General features: G+C 38.3%; 1 protein-coding gene across 3 annotated transcripts in view; it reads left to right on the forward strand.

Moving 5' to 3' along the window:
* The window catches only part of ERO1B (endoplasmic reticulum oxidoreductase 1 beta), a 73,635-nt gene extending 60,299 nt beyond the window's left edge, over positions 1-13,336 (forward strand). For 2 of the 3 annotated variants that reach the window (XM_044239317.1, XM_044239314.1), the window contains one exon: positions 10,831-13,336. In XM_044239317.1, the coding sequence (XP_044095252.1) occupies positions 10,831-10,891 (61 nt within the window). In that variant the 3' untranslated portion in view covers positions 10,892-13,336. Of the gene's footprint in view, positions 1-101; positions 308-10,830 lie in introns of those variants that run through there. The other variant, XM_044239316.1, reaches the window with a different exon arrangement.
* The last annotated feature ends 240 nt before the right edge of the window (positions 13,337-13,576 follow it).

The following is a 13,576-nucleotide window of genomic DNA, read 5'->3' on the forward strand; positions in this document are numbered from 1 at the left end:
CCTCTGTTCATTCTTAACCCCATTTTCCCCTGCATAGACCTATAGTTTACTTTTGGCTTATGCCACACATGGTTTCAAACAGAATATGAATTTGCCTGCAGAGATATATATGGTACCAACTAACTGAGGAATATAGAAGAGAAGGAAAAGAATCCAAGAAAAAGAAGAGAAAACTGTGCTGCCCTGGGAAATAAAAAGTCAAGGAAGAATTATTTTTGTTTTTGTTTTTTTTTAAAGGCCAGGGAGCCAAGTGACACAGATTATCTCTTTCTTTCTTTTTTTTTTTTTTAAGATTTTATTTATTTATCTGACAGGCAGAGATCACAAGTAGGCAGAGAGGCAGGCAGAGAGAGAGGAGGAAGCAGGCTCCCACTGAGCAGAGAGCCCCGATGTGGGGCTCAGTCCCAGGACCCTAAGACCATGACCTGAGCCAAAAGCATAGGCTTTAGCCCACTGAGCCACCCAGGTGCCCCTATTTCTTATGTTTTCTTAACAAGCATTTGTGAGCTAAAAAGGGGCAGTGAAGTGAAAAATAAATTGTTCCTTCCCCATTGTGTATTTCTCCTGTTGTTGCCATGTGTTTACAGCTGGCTGTGTAGGTTGGGATTTCAAGCATAAGCTAGACGTAGGGTGTCCATCAGTAATTAGTACTTCCTGAAGAATTTCATTCACTCACTCATGAGGCCTGTAAATAAGATAAAACAGGGAAAATTGAATTAAATTTAGAGTATTTAAATGAAATTTAAGTGAAAAATATTTTCAACAATTTATACATTTTAAATTCAAATAAGATTAAATTGAGAGGGAGGAGTCAAGATGGCGGAGAAGTAGCAGGCTGAGGCTACCTCAGCTAGCAGGAGATCAGCTAGAGAGCTTATCTAAAGATTGCAAACACCTGCAAATCCATCGGCAGATCGAAGAGAAGAAGAACAGCAATTCTAGAAACAGAAAAACAACCACTTTCTGAAAGGTAGGACTGGGGGAGAAGTGAATCCAAAGCGACGGGAAGATAGACCGCAGGGGGAGGGGCCGGCTCCCGGCAAGCGGCGGAGCAGTGGAGCACAAAATCAGGACTTTTAAAAGTCTGTTCCGCTGAGGGACATCGCTCCGGAGGCTAAACCGGGGCGAAGCCCACACGGGGTCGGCGTGACCTCAGGTCCCGTGGGGTCACAGAAGGATCGGGGGTGTCTGAGTGTCGCAGAGCTTGCGGATATTGGAACGGGAAAGCCGGCTGCAGAGACAGAGCCAACAGTAACTCGCAGCTCGGAGTTGCCTTGAACTGGTCGCAAGCTCGGTGAGCTCGGAGCGTGGCGGGAGGTTAGGCAGACGCGAGTTACTAGGAGCTGTTCGCTGAGGGCGCACAGGGGAGCGGGGCCCCGGGGTCTCGGCTCCTCCGGGCCGGAGACCAGGAGGCCGCCATTTGTGTTCCCGTTCTCCGGAACTCTACGGAAAGCGCTCAGGGAACAAAAGCTCCTGAAAGCAAAGCCGAGCAGATCACTCAGCCCGGCCCCTGGTAAGGGCGGTGTAATTCCGCCTGGGGCAAAGACACTTGAGAATCACTACAACAGGCCCCTCCCCCAGAAGATCAACAAGAAATCCAGGCAAGACCAAGTTCACCTACCAAGGAGTGCAGTTTCAATACCAAGAAGAGAGCAGCAGAATTCCAGAGGAGGAGAAAACAAACCACAGAACTCATGGCTTTCTGCCTGTGATTTTTTAGTCTTGCAGTTAATTTAATTTTTTTCTTTTTCATTTTTTTTTTCACTTCTTCTGCTAAAAATTTTTATAACTTTTACCCTTTTCTTTTTTAACGTTTTTTAACTAGATTATCTAATATATATATATTTTTTTCTTTTTTATACTTTTCTTCATTCATTTTCTTTTTTTTAATTCTTTTTTTTCTTTCTTTCTTTTTGAACCTCTTTTTATCCCCAAATCAGAAGAGATCCTAATCTCTTCAATCTTTTTTTTTCTTAATTCTTTTTTAAATTCTTGATTGAATTTTTAATTCAATCTCTTTTTTTTAATTCTTTTTTTATTTTTTTTCTTTCTTTCTTTCTTTTTGAACCTCTTTTTATCCCCAAATCAGAAGAGATCCCAATCAGAAGAGATTGGGAGATCCCAATCAAAGGAGATCCCAATCAGAGGAGATCCCTCACCCAATCGTGAGGGAGGAGAAATCCCCCCTCACGATTTGGGATCTCTTCTGATTTGGTTAAAGCATATTTTCCTGGGATTGTTGCCACCCTTTTAGTATTTTACTTGCTCCTTCATATACTCTTAACTGGACAAAATGACAAGGCGGAAAAATTCACAACAAAAAAAAGAACAAGAGGCAGTACCAAAGGCTAGGGACCTAATCAATACAGACATTGGTAATATGTCAGATCTAGAGTTCAAAATGACAGTTCTCAAGGTTATAGCCGGGCTTGAAAAAGGCATGGAAGATATTAGAGAAACCCTCTCCAGAGATATAAAAGCCCTTTCTGGAGAAATAAAAGAACTAAAATCCAACCAAGTTGAAATCAAAAAAGCTATTAATGAAGTTCAATCAAAAATGGAGGCTCTCACTGCTAGGATAAATGAGGCAGAAGAAAGAATTAGCGATATAGAAGACCAAATGACAGAGAATAAAGAAGCTGAGCAAAAGAGGGACAAACAGCTACTGGACCATGAGGAGAGAATTCGAGAGATAAGTGACACCATAAGACGAAACAACATTAGAATAATTGGGATTCCAGAAGAAGAAGAAAGAGAGAGGGGAGCAGAAGGTATACTGGAGAGAATTATTGGGGAGAATTTCCCCAATATGGCAAAGGGAACGAGCATCAAAATTCAGGAGGTTCAGAGAACGCCCCTCAAAATCAATAAGAATAGGCCCACACCCCGTCACCTAATAGTAAAATTTACAAGCCTTAGTGACAAAGAGAAAATCCTGAAAGCAGCCCGGGAAAAGAAGTCTGTAACATACAATGGTAAAAGTATTAGATTGGCAGCTGACTTATCCACAGAGACCTGGCAGGCCAGAAAGAGCTGGCATGACATTTTCAGAGCACTAAACGAGAAAAACATGCAGCCAAGAATACTATATCCAGCTAGGCTATCATTGAAAATAGAAGGAGAGATTAAAAGCTTCCAGGACAAACAAAAACTGAAAGAATTTGCAAACACCAAACCAGCTCTACAGGAAATACTGAAAGGGGTCCTCTAAGCAAAGAGAGAGCCTACAAGTGGTAGATCAGAAAGGAACAGAGACAATATACAGTAACAGTCACCTTACAGGCAATACAATGGCACTAAAATCATATCTCTCAATAGTTACCCTGAATGTTAATGGGCTAAATGCCCCAATCAAAAGACACAGGGTATCAGAATGGATAAAAAAACAAAACCCATCTATATGTTGCCTCCAAGAAACCCATTTTAAACCCGAAGACACCTCCAGACTTAAAGTGAGGGGGTGGAAAAGAATTTACCATGCTAATGGACATCAGAAAAAAGCAGGAGTGGCAATCCTTATATCAGATCACTTAGATTTTAAGCCAAAGACTATAATAAGAGATGAGGAAGGACACTATATCATACTCAAAGGGTCTGTCCAACAAAAAGATCTAACAATTTTAAATATCTATGCCCCCAATGTGGGAGCAGCCAACTATATAAACCAATTAATAACAAAATCAAAGAAACACATCAACAATAATACAATAATAGTAGGGGACTTTAACACTCCCCTCACTGAAATGGACAGATCATCCAAGCAAAAGATCAACAGGGAAATAAAGGCCTTAAATGATACACTAGATGAGATGGACATCACAGATATATTCAGAACATTTCATCCCAAAGCAACAGAATACACATTCTTCTCTAGTGCACATGGAACATTCTCCAGAATAGATCACATCCTCGGTCCTAAATCAGGACTCAACCAGTATCAAAAGATTGGAATCATTCCCTGCATATTTTCAGACCACAATGCTCTGAAGCTAGAACTCAACCACAAGAGGAAGTCTGGAAAGAACACAAATACATGGAGACTAAACAGCATCCTTCTAAAGAATGAATGGGTCAACCGGGAAATTAAAGAAGAATTGAAAAAAATCATGGAAACAAATGATAATGAAAATACAACGGTTCAAAATCTGTGGGACACAACAAAGGCAGTCCTGAGAGGAAAATATATAGCGGTACAAGCTTTTCTCAAGAAACAAGAAAGGTCTCAGGTACACAACCTAACCCTACACCTAAAGGAGCTGGAGAAAGAACAAGAAAGAAACCCTAAGCCCAGCAGGAGAAGAGAAATCATAAAGATCAGAGCAGAAATCAATGAAATAGAAACCAAAAAAACAATAGAACAAATCAACCAAACTAGGAGCTGGTTCTTTGAAAGAATTAATAAAATTGATAAACCCTTGGCCAGACTTATCAAAAAGAAAAGAGAAAGGACCCAAATAAATAAAATCATGAATGAAAGAGGAGAGATCACAACTAACACCAAAGAAATACAAACTATTATAAGAACATACTATGAGCAACTTTACGCCAACAAATTTGACAATCTGGAAGAAATGGATGCATTCCTAGAAACATATAAACTACCAAAATTGAACCAGGAAGAAATAGAAAGCCTGAACAGACCCATAACCAGTAAGGAGATTGAAACAGTCATTAAAAATCTCCAAACAAACAAAAGCCCAGGGCCAGATGGCTTCCCAGGGGAATTCTACCAAACATTTAAAGAAGAACTAATTCCTATTCTCCTGAAACTGTTCCAAAAAATAGAAATGGAAGGAAAACTCCCAAACTCATTTTATGAGGCCAGCATCACCTTGATCCCAAAACCAGACAAGGATCCCATCAAAAAAGAGAGCTATAGACCAATATCCTTGATGAACACAGATGCAAAAATTCTCACCAAAGTACTAGCCAATAGGATTCAACAGTACATTAAAAGGATTATTCACCACGACCAAGTGGGATTTATCCCAGGGCTGCAAGGTTGGTTCAACATCCGAAAATCAGTCAATGTGATACAACACATCAATAAAAGAAAGAACAAGAACCATATGATACTCTCAATAGATGCTGAAAAAGCATTTGACAAAGTACAGCATCCCTTCCTGATCAAAACCCTTCAAAGTGTAGGGATAGAGGGCACATACCTCAATATCATCAAAGCCATCTATGAAAAACCAACTGCAAATATCATTCTCAATGGAGAAAAACTGAAAGCCTTTCCACTAAGATCAGGAACACGGCAGGGATGTCCATTATCACCACTACTATTCAACATAGTACTAGAAGTCCTAGCCTCAGCAATCAGACAACAAAAGGAAATTAAAGGCATCCAAATTGGCAAAGAAGAAGTCAAATTATCACTCTTTGCAGATGATATGATACTCTATGTTGAAAACCCAAAAGACTCCACTCCAAAACTGCTAGAACTTATACAGGAATTCAGTAAAGTGTCAGGATATAAGATCAATGCACAGAAATCAGTTGCATTACTCTACACCAACAACAAGACAGAAGAAAGAGAAATTAAGGAGTCCATCCCATTTACAATTGCACCCCAAACCATAAGATACCTAGGAATAAACCTAACCAAAGAGGCTAAGAATCTATACTCAGAAAACTATAAAGTACTCATGAAAGAAATTGAGGAAGACACAAAGAAATGGAAAAATGTTCCATGCTCCTGGATTGGAAGAATAAATATTGTGAAAATGTCTATGCTACCTAAAGCAATCTACACATTTAATGCAATTCCTATCAAAGTACCATCCATCTTTTTCAAAGAAATGGAACAAATAATTTTAAAATTTATATGGAACCAGAAAAGACCTCGAATAGCCAAAGGGATATTGAAAAAGAAAGCCAAAGTTGGTGGCATCACAATTCCAGACTTCAAGCTTTATTACAAAGCTGTCATCATCAAGACAGCATGGTACTGGCACAAAAACAGACACATAGACCAATGGAACAGAATAGAGAGCCCAGAAATAGACCCTCAACTCTATGGTCAACTAATCTTCGACAAAGCAGGAAAGAATGTCCAATGGAAAAAAGACAGCCTCTTCAATAAATGGTGTTGGGAAAATTGGACAGCCACGTGCAGAAAAATGAAATTGGACCATTTCCTTACACCACACACAAAAATAGATTCAAAATGGATTAAGGACCTCAATGTGAGAAAGGAATCCATCAAAATCCTTGAGGAGAACACAGGCAGCAACCTCTTCGACCTCAGCCGCAGCAACATCTTCCTAGGAACATCGCCAAAGGCAAGGGAAGCAAGGGCAAAAATGAACTTTTGGGATTTCATCAAAATCAAAAGCTTTTGCACAGCAAAGGAAACAGTTAACAAAACCAAAAGACAACTGACAGAATGGGAGAAGATATTTGCAAATGACATATCAGATAAAGGACTAGTGTCCAAAATCTATAAAGAACTTAACAAACTCAACACCCAAAGAACAAATAATCCAATCAAGAAATGGGCAGAGGACATGAACAGACATTTCTGCAAAGAAGACATCCAGATGGCCAACAGACACATGAAAAAGTGCTCCATATCACTCGGCATCAGGGAAATACAAATCAAAACCACAATGAGATATCACCTCACACCAGTCAGAATGGCTAAAATCAACAAGTCAGGAAATGACAGATGCTGGCGAGGATGCGGAGAAAGGGGAACCCTCCTACACTGTTGGTGGGAATGCAAGCTGGTGCAACCCCTCTGGAAAACAGCATGGAGGTTCCTCAAAATGTTGAAAATAGAACTGCCCTATGACCCAGCAATTGCACTACTGGGAATTTACCCTAAAGATACAAACATAGTGATCCAAAGGGGCACGTGCACCCGAATGTTTATAGCAGCAATATCCACAATAGCCAAACTATGGAAAGAACCTAGATGTCCATCAACAGATGAATGGATCAAGAGGATGTGGTATATATACACAATGGAATACTATGCAGCCATCAAAAGAAACGAAATCTTGCCATTTGCGACAACATGGATGGAACTAGAGCGTATCATGCTTAGCGAAATAAGTCAAGCGGAGAAAGACAACTATCATATGATCTCCCTGATATGAGGGAGTGGTGATGCAACATGGGGGCTTAAGTGGGTAGGAGAAGAATCCATGAAACAAGATGGGATAGGGAGGGAGACAAACCATAAGTGACTCTTAATCTCACGAAACAAACTGTGGGTTGCTGGGGGGAGGGGGGTTGGGAGAAGGGGGGTAGGGTTATGGACATTGGGGAGGGTATGTGCTTTGGGGTAAATTGGAAGAGGAGATGAACCATGAGAGACTATGGACTCTGAAAAACAATCTGAGGGGTTTGAAGTGGTGGGGGGGTGGGAGGTTGGGGTACCAGGTGGTGGGTATTATAGAGGGCACAGCTTGCATGGAGCACTGGGTGTGGTGAAAAAATAATGAATACTGTTTTTCTGAAAATAAATAAATTGGAAAAAAAAAAAAGAAATTAAAAAAAAAAAAAAAAGATTAAATTGAGAAAAAAACTGACGTTGACTTCCTCAGAAGGTCTCTGAGTCTCAAAGAAAACATCCATAAAGGCAACCCCATCGGCTTCAGGTCTCCATCTAGAGTCTGGTATTTCCTTCTGCTGAAGGAAAGTGCAGAGAACTGGGCTCCGAGCCAGCCGTGCTGGAGTTCTGCAGTCCTGGGCCTGCTGTGCGCTGTCCACACGGGCTTGGGCGGGTCACTCCACTCTCCCGGCTCCCCTCCACGCACTGTGAAGTGAGGGCAATAGAAAGCCTTCTCCAGAGTGAACATGAGGATGACGAGAGGTTCAGTGTAACTGCACTTTCCAAACTACAAGATGGCAGCTGGGGCTGTGATGCTGCTTTACAAACCCCTGGATGGCTGGTGCTCTTGTTTTTCAGTGCTTAAGATACTGTCTGTGAAAACTGTTCTTCTCCTAAGGGCAGTGACACTTGGAGTGGGATGCTTACACAAGTAAGGGTACAACCCAATTTAATCTCCCTTTTTCCCCTCCAGGGAAAAACAAACACTAGTTTATCCATGTACTAATTAAAGCTCTTAAAGTAATCCTCTTTCCCTGTTCCCCCAGTTATAAAAATAATTCAAGGTCATCATAAAATTTTGGAAAAACGTATGAAAGTATAATTTAAAAATAATTAACAATCACTGCTATCCCTACCACCCCGGACTGTTTCAGCTTTCAATGTATTTTTAATGTGTATTTTCCCCCGACTTGTAAATAAAATATTTAGGTGTTTGTGTATGTATGTTTATGTATGTATGTGTTAACAGAGTTAACAGAAAGCAATTTTTTTGTGTACTCTCCTGTTTTACTTGGCATTGTATTATAATCATTTCCTGATATTATTAAAATTTTTCATAAGCATTATTTTGTTTTTGAGAAGAAACTAACATATTAGTTTTAGGTGTACAACATAATGAATTGATACTTGTATATATATTGTGGAACTTTCACCACAGTAAGACTAGTTAATATCCCCATCACACAGCTATAGAATTCTTTTTCTTGTGATGAGCTTTAAGGTTTACTTTCTTAGCAACTTCCAAATACATCAGCATTATTTTATTTTTTATTAAGTTTTAAATTCTGGTATAATTAACATGGAGTGTAATACTAGATTCAGTTGTACAATATAGTGATTTAGCAGTTCCCCAAAACACCCAGTGCCCCTCAGAAGTGCCTGCCTTCATCCCCATCACCTGTTTCCCCCCTTCCCCCCCGCTGAGCTCCCCTCTGGGAACCATCAGTTTGTTCTCTGTAGTTAAGTGTCTGTTTCTTGGTTTGTCGCTCTCTTTTTTCACTATATGCCAATATTCTGTTACAAGGACATACCACAATTTACTTAGCCACTCTCCTTTTAATCTTAGTTGGGCCCTACTTTTTGATTTATATGGATTCTGTACATCTACTTTTTCCATAGAGAATGTTACAGTTTTTCTTAATAATTGTTAATGGGATCTTTTCTTTTTATCTTCTACCTGATTATCAGTCCTCCTGTCCTTAATTTGGCTGTCACCTTTGACTTCTCTGATTGTCTCCCATTTGTGTCTAAGTCAGACTTTGAGTGTACTTTTTCATTCTGAACACACCTCCTGCTGCTTACCTGGGCTCTCTTTTTTTTAAATTTTAGGCTTGATCTTTTTACTGTATCTTCATATATATTTGACAGTTTTTTTTAAAATAGATACTTTAAGGTACAGCATATGATTTTACACATTTAATTTGTTTAATAATCATATTCTGTTGTTTTCCCTAATAATTAAAAACTGTCTGGATCCTTTGATATTCTGAGGATTAGAGTAAGAATTCATTTTCTGCTAATTCCAAGTTGCAAGAGTAAAAAGAAAATGTTGAAACTCTAGAGAGCATGGACTTTTTGAGAGGTTATATAATCATGAGACAGGATGAACTGGTGACCCTGAAAAATTACTTAATTTATTTCAGTCTCAGTTTTCCTCAAATTGGAACATCAGGGTTAATTTTATCTACTTTGTAGAATTTTTTTATAATGATTGAGAATATGTATATGATATGCTCAGGACATTGCCTGACATACTAACCTCTTGGTATAAGAGAAGTTCTTATTTATTAAGTACTTAGACTAAAGAAAGAAGCTTAACGCTGTGTACTACGTCATCTTATGTCATAGAAAAACATTAGATTTTTATCATTATCAACCCTGAATTGTATGTTATCATTAAACTGAGCTTATAGAATTGTTTTTTTATTATTCCCATTCCAGAGTTTTACTTCTGGGCCTGGGCCCAAAAGCATGCCAGCAATCATTCACTCGTTCAATAATTACTTATTAACACTGTAAATAGTGGTGGATGTAGGGCACAGGTATTCAGCAGTAGATAAAATAAACAGTCGTTACCCCTGTGGAGCTAACATTACCCTCCATGTGGTCAGAACTCCATGCAGCTTTGATTCCCCGAGAACTTAATGACAATTAGCCTACTGTTGATCAGAAAAACCTTACTGATGATACCGTCATTTAGCACATATTTCATATGTTGTATGTATTATATGCTATATTCCTAAAACAAAGTAAGCTGGGGAAAAGGAAGTGTTAAGAAAATCACAAGAGAAAATACATTTAGGGCACCTGGGTGGCTCAATGGGTTAAACCTCTGCCTTTGGCTCGGGTCATGATCCCAGGGTCCTGGGATCAATCAAGCCCCGCATGGGGCTCTCTGCTCAGCAGGGAGCCTGCTTCCTCCTCTCTCTCTCTCTGCCTGCCTCTCTGCCTACTTGTGATCTCTGCCTGTCAAATAAATACATAAAATCTTTAAAAAAGAGAGAGAAAATACATTTATAGTACTATCTTTATTGAAATAAATCTTTGTAAGTGCCCCACACAGTTCAAACCCATAGTGTTCAAGGGTCATGTGTAGGGTGTTTGGGGGACAACAAGGAAGGAGTGGACATTTGGAGAGGAATGTGCAGAATGAACTTATAAGACCACTTGTAAATGATTAGAGATTCTTTATTGTAATGAGTTATTCGTATCACTGTTGCCATCATTAATCTAGAATCTACTGATAACAAGTACCTGGCTCCTCTGCCCCTCCTAACCCAAGAGTGAAGAACTGCAGCTGGGTGTTTCATCAGTCTTTAATAATTAATTACAGCACATGCATTTAAAAATGGAAGTTTCATTGGTCAGTGTTGTATATATTCTTTTATTTTGAATTTTGCTTTCAAATTATGGCTCGTAGAATAGTATCTTATTCGAAATATGTACACATATGAACTATACTGATACGTTCTATTTTTCTTCTATAGGCTTTCTACAAGTATAAGAGAGTTACAGAATTTCAAAGTCTTACTGCAACACAGAAGGTAATAAAGGCTTTTCTATGTCTAATTAGAGACATAATCTGACTGTGTGAAGCCTGTTGGTCTTGGACATTCAGCAGAAGGAGACTAATCTTCAAAGACTTGAAGAAGGAATTCTGAACTCTTAAAGAGAAAATTCAAATGTTCACTTGAATATTTATGATTTTTAATAGATTGTCAATTAGAGATATTTATAAATGAAATATATACTTTTAAAACATGTAAGTTATACTAATTCTATGTTTAATTTCATGTTTCCATCTGTTGAATATTCTGCTATTCTGTTTGTTTAGAATTGTTTTTTTCTTATTCTGTTCTTTACTTCCAGTTTACGGACTTAAATGACCATCCTAATAAACACTGTTAGCAGTCTGTTATGGAAAAGGAGAGCTAGAGAACAAATGTGGCTTCGGATTAGGACCAGTGATAAAAATTTCTCAGTGACTTTTGTGTTCTTAGCCTTGCCTGATGTCACCTTCTGTAAGCCAGAAGTGTCAGTGTGGTGAACAGTCCTTTCAGTGTGTGGTTATGGAGGGACTGAAGAATCCCTAGGACTTCAGTTTCATTGGTTTTCAGTTAAGATTTTTAGTTGCTGCTCTTGTTGCTGTTTTGTTTTGGTCTAAAGGCCCTGCTTCAGTAAAGGCGAATGTATACTATCCCTTCCCTTAGCTGCCCAGCCAGACAGCCCATGTGTGTTGTGGGCTGCTCCAGAGGGTTCTTTACTTAGAACCCATGCTATGTATCCATTTCTTTTGATTTTGCATTTCTTTGTCCTGTCTCCAATTTTAGAAAATTTTTGTCTAGTTTGAGAAAAAAAATTTGCATAAATATTTAAGTTTCACTTTGATAAAATTTGAATGAATATATGGACTTATAATGCCACTTTAAAACAGTATACATAAAATTTACCCTTTTAAGTGTTTTTTTTAAGGATTTTATTTTAGAATACAATCTATGCAATCCTCTCTCAACCTGAATTTCTTTGGCAGTTATTTAAACAGGTAGATGAGTTCGAGGCTCGTGAAGCTTCCCCTCTCCCTACCTTTCTTTTCATTTTGGTTCATCCTATATAAATGGGACTTTGTGTGACTTGTACCAACAGATGACCTTCATGTCCTAAGCTCATTTTCTAAAGCTGCGATTTAAATATCCTCCAATATTTAAAATATTCTTTTAAAAGCTGTTTAGAGATAGAATGTGATTAACTTGGAAGGAGGCATCTGTGGAAAAGTAACGCGGGTACCAAACCTAGTTTCTCCTTTGACTCTTCAGTCTTTTATGAAGTAAGTGCTCTTAAACCCACACCTTACCTGCCAGAGTCTGAAGCGTGTTCCGCCATGACTTAGTCGTGTATTTTAAACTGTCTTTAGTCGGCTCACCCCTCTTTTAAAAATATCTGGTCATCCCTTGGAGGGATATGGTTGAAAGGTGTAAAGTCTCATTAATTATTTTCTTGCCCAGTTTCAACCTTTATAGACCCAGGGTTTTTTGTTGTTGTTGATGGTGGTGACTTTTTGTTTGTTTGTTAAGTTGAATAAAACAGGCTTGATTGGAGCCTTCTCCATTTCTTCATTTTTAAGGATGTAAGTATTGTGTGTAGGAGAGGGGAACCTTAAGGTAAACTTGTCTAAAAAGTGAATAAGTAATCTTGCTGGTAAATTAAAAAGAATTCTTCTTAGTGTTCATTCAGAGTTTAAGAAAATGTGAAAGCTTTGCACTTTGTCTATTACTGTAAGTTTAAAAATCTTTTTGGTAGTGTTACTTCACTGTTCCCTCAGTTAAAAGCTATTATTTAAATTCTGTTAACCAGAGAAAATCCTTGGTCATTTCCAGTGATTGTTGGGTTTTATTTTGTTTGTTTGTTTTGTTTTTTTCTTCACTGTGATTTGTTTCAAGCTTAGGAAAATATTGTATATTAGAATGAGTTCTAGGAAACTAAAAGGTTAATATTAAAAGTTCTTCTCAAGTGTTTAATGAATTTTTGCACCACCGAGAAAATAAACGAATGAAGTATTCTTCAGCTGAAATTTGATTAACTTGATTTTACCACAAATTGGATTGTGGGGGGGAAGCCTCCATTTTTGTGTCTGTGTGTATTTCTTAAATGATTGTATAGGTGTAGGACTGTTTTGTAGCCTGGTGGTACTGTATGATCTTTGTGATATAACCTGTTTTTCTATGTCCCAGACCCTTTGTCATGCAGAGACACTAGAGGACTGACTGCCTTTTACAAACGCTTGGCTGGTAATTCCTCTTTGTCTTTATCTCATCACCTAATTTCAAAGTCCAGCACTTGATAATATAACTGACAGAAATGATTGTACCAGCTGACAGAGTCATGAAAATGAAGGAAAAGACTTCCTTCCTTCAATGGCATGAGGTTTTTTTTTTTTTCTTAAGTGGCATCTATGTAAGTTAGAAATACTATATATTAAAATTGGTGAAATTTGAATGTTTCTCCTGTGTTGATTCTTAGATTACAAAGAGACAGAATAGTAAAAGTTTTCCCAGTTTTGGAATTTGATTAAGTCAAATGCTGTGACATTGTAACATAGTGAATTTACTCGATACTTGTAGTCTCTGTATGTCCATGAAACACTGCCATATTCTCCAACTTTACCCAGGTGCCAGTGTAAATAAGAAAGGACAGCTATTTTTTTTAAGATTTTATTTATTTATTTGACAGACAGAG

This window comes from Neovison vison, chromosome 2 (assembly GCF_020171115.1).
Source record: "Neovison vison isolate M4711 chromosome 2, ASM_NN_V1, whole genome shotgun sequence".
Taxonomy (NCBI): domain Eukaryota; kingdom Metazoa; phylum Chordata; class Mammalia; order Carnivora; family Mustelidae; genus Neogale; species Neogale vison.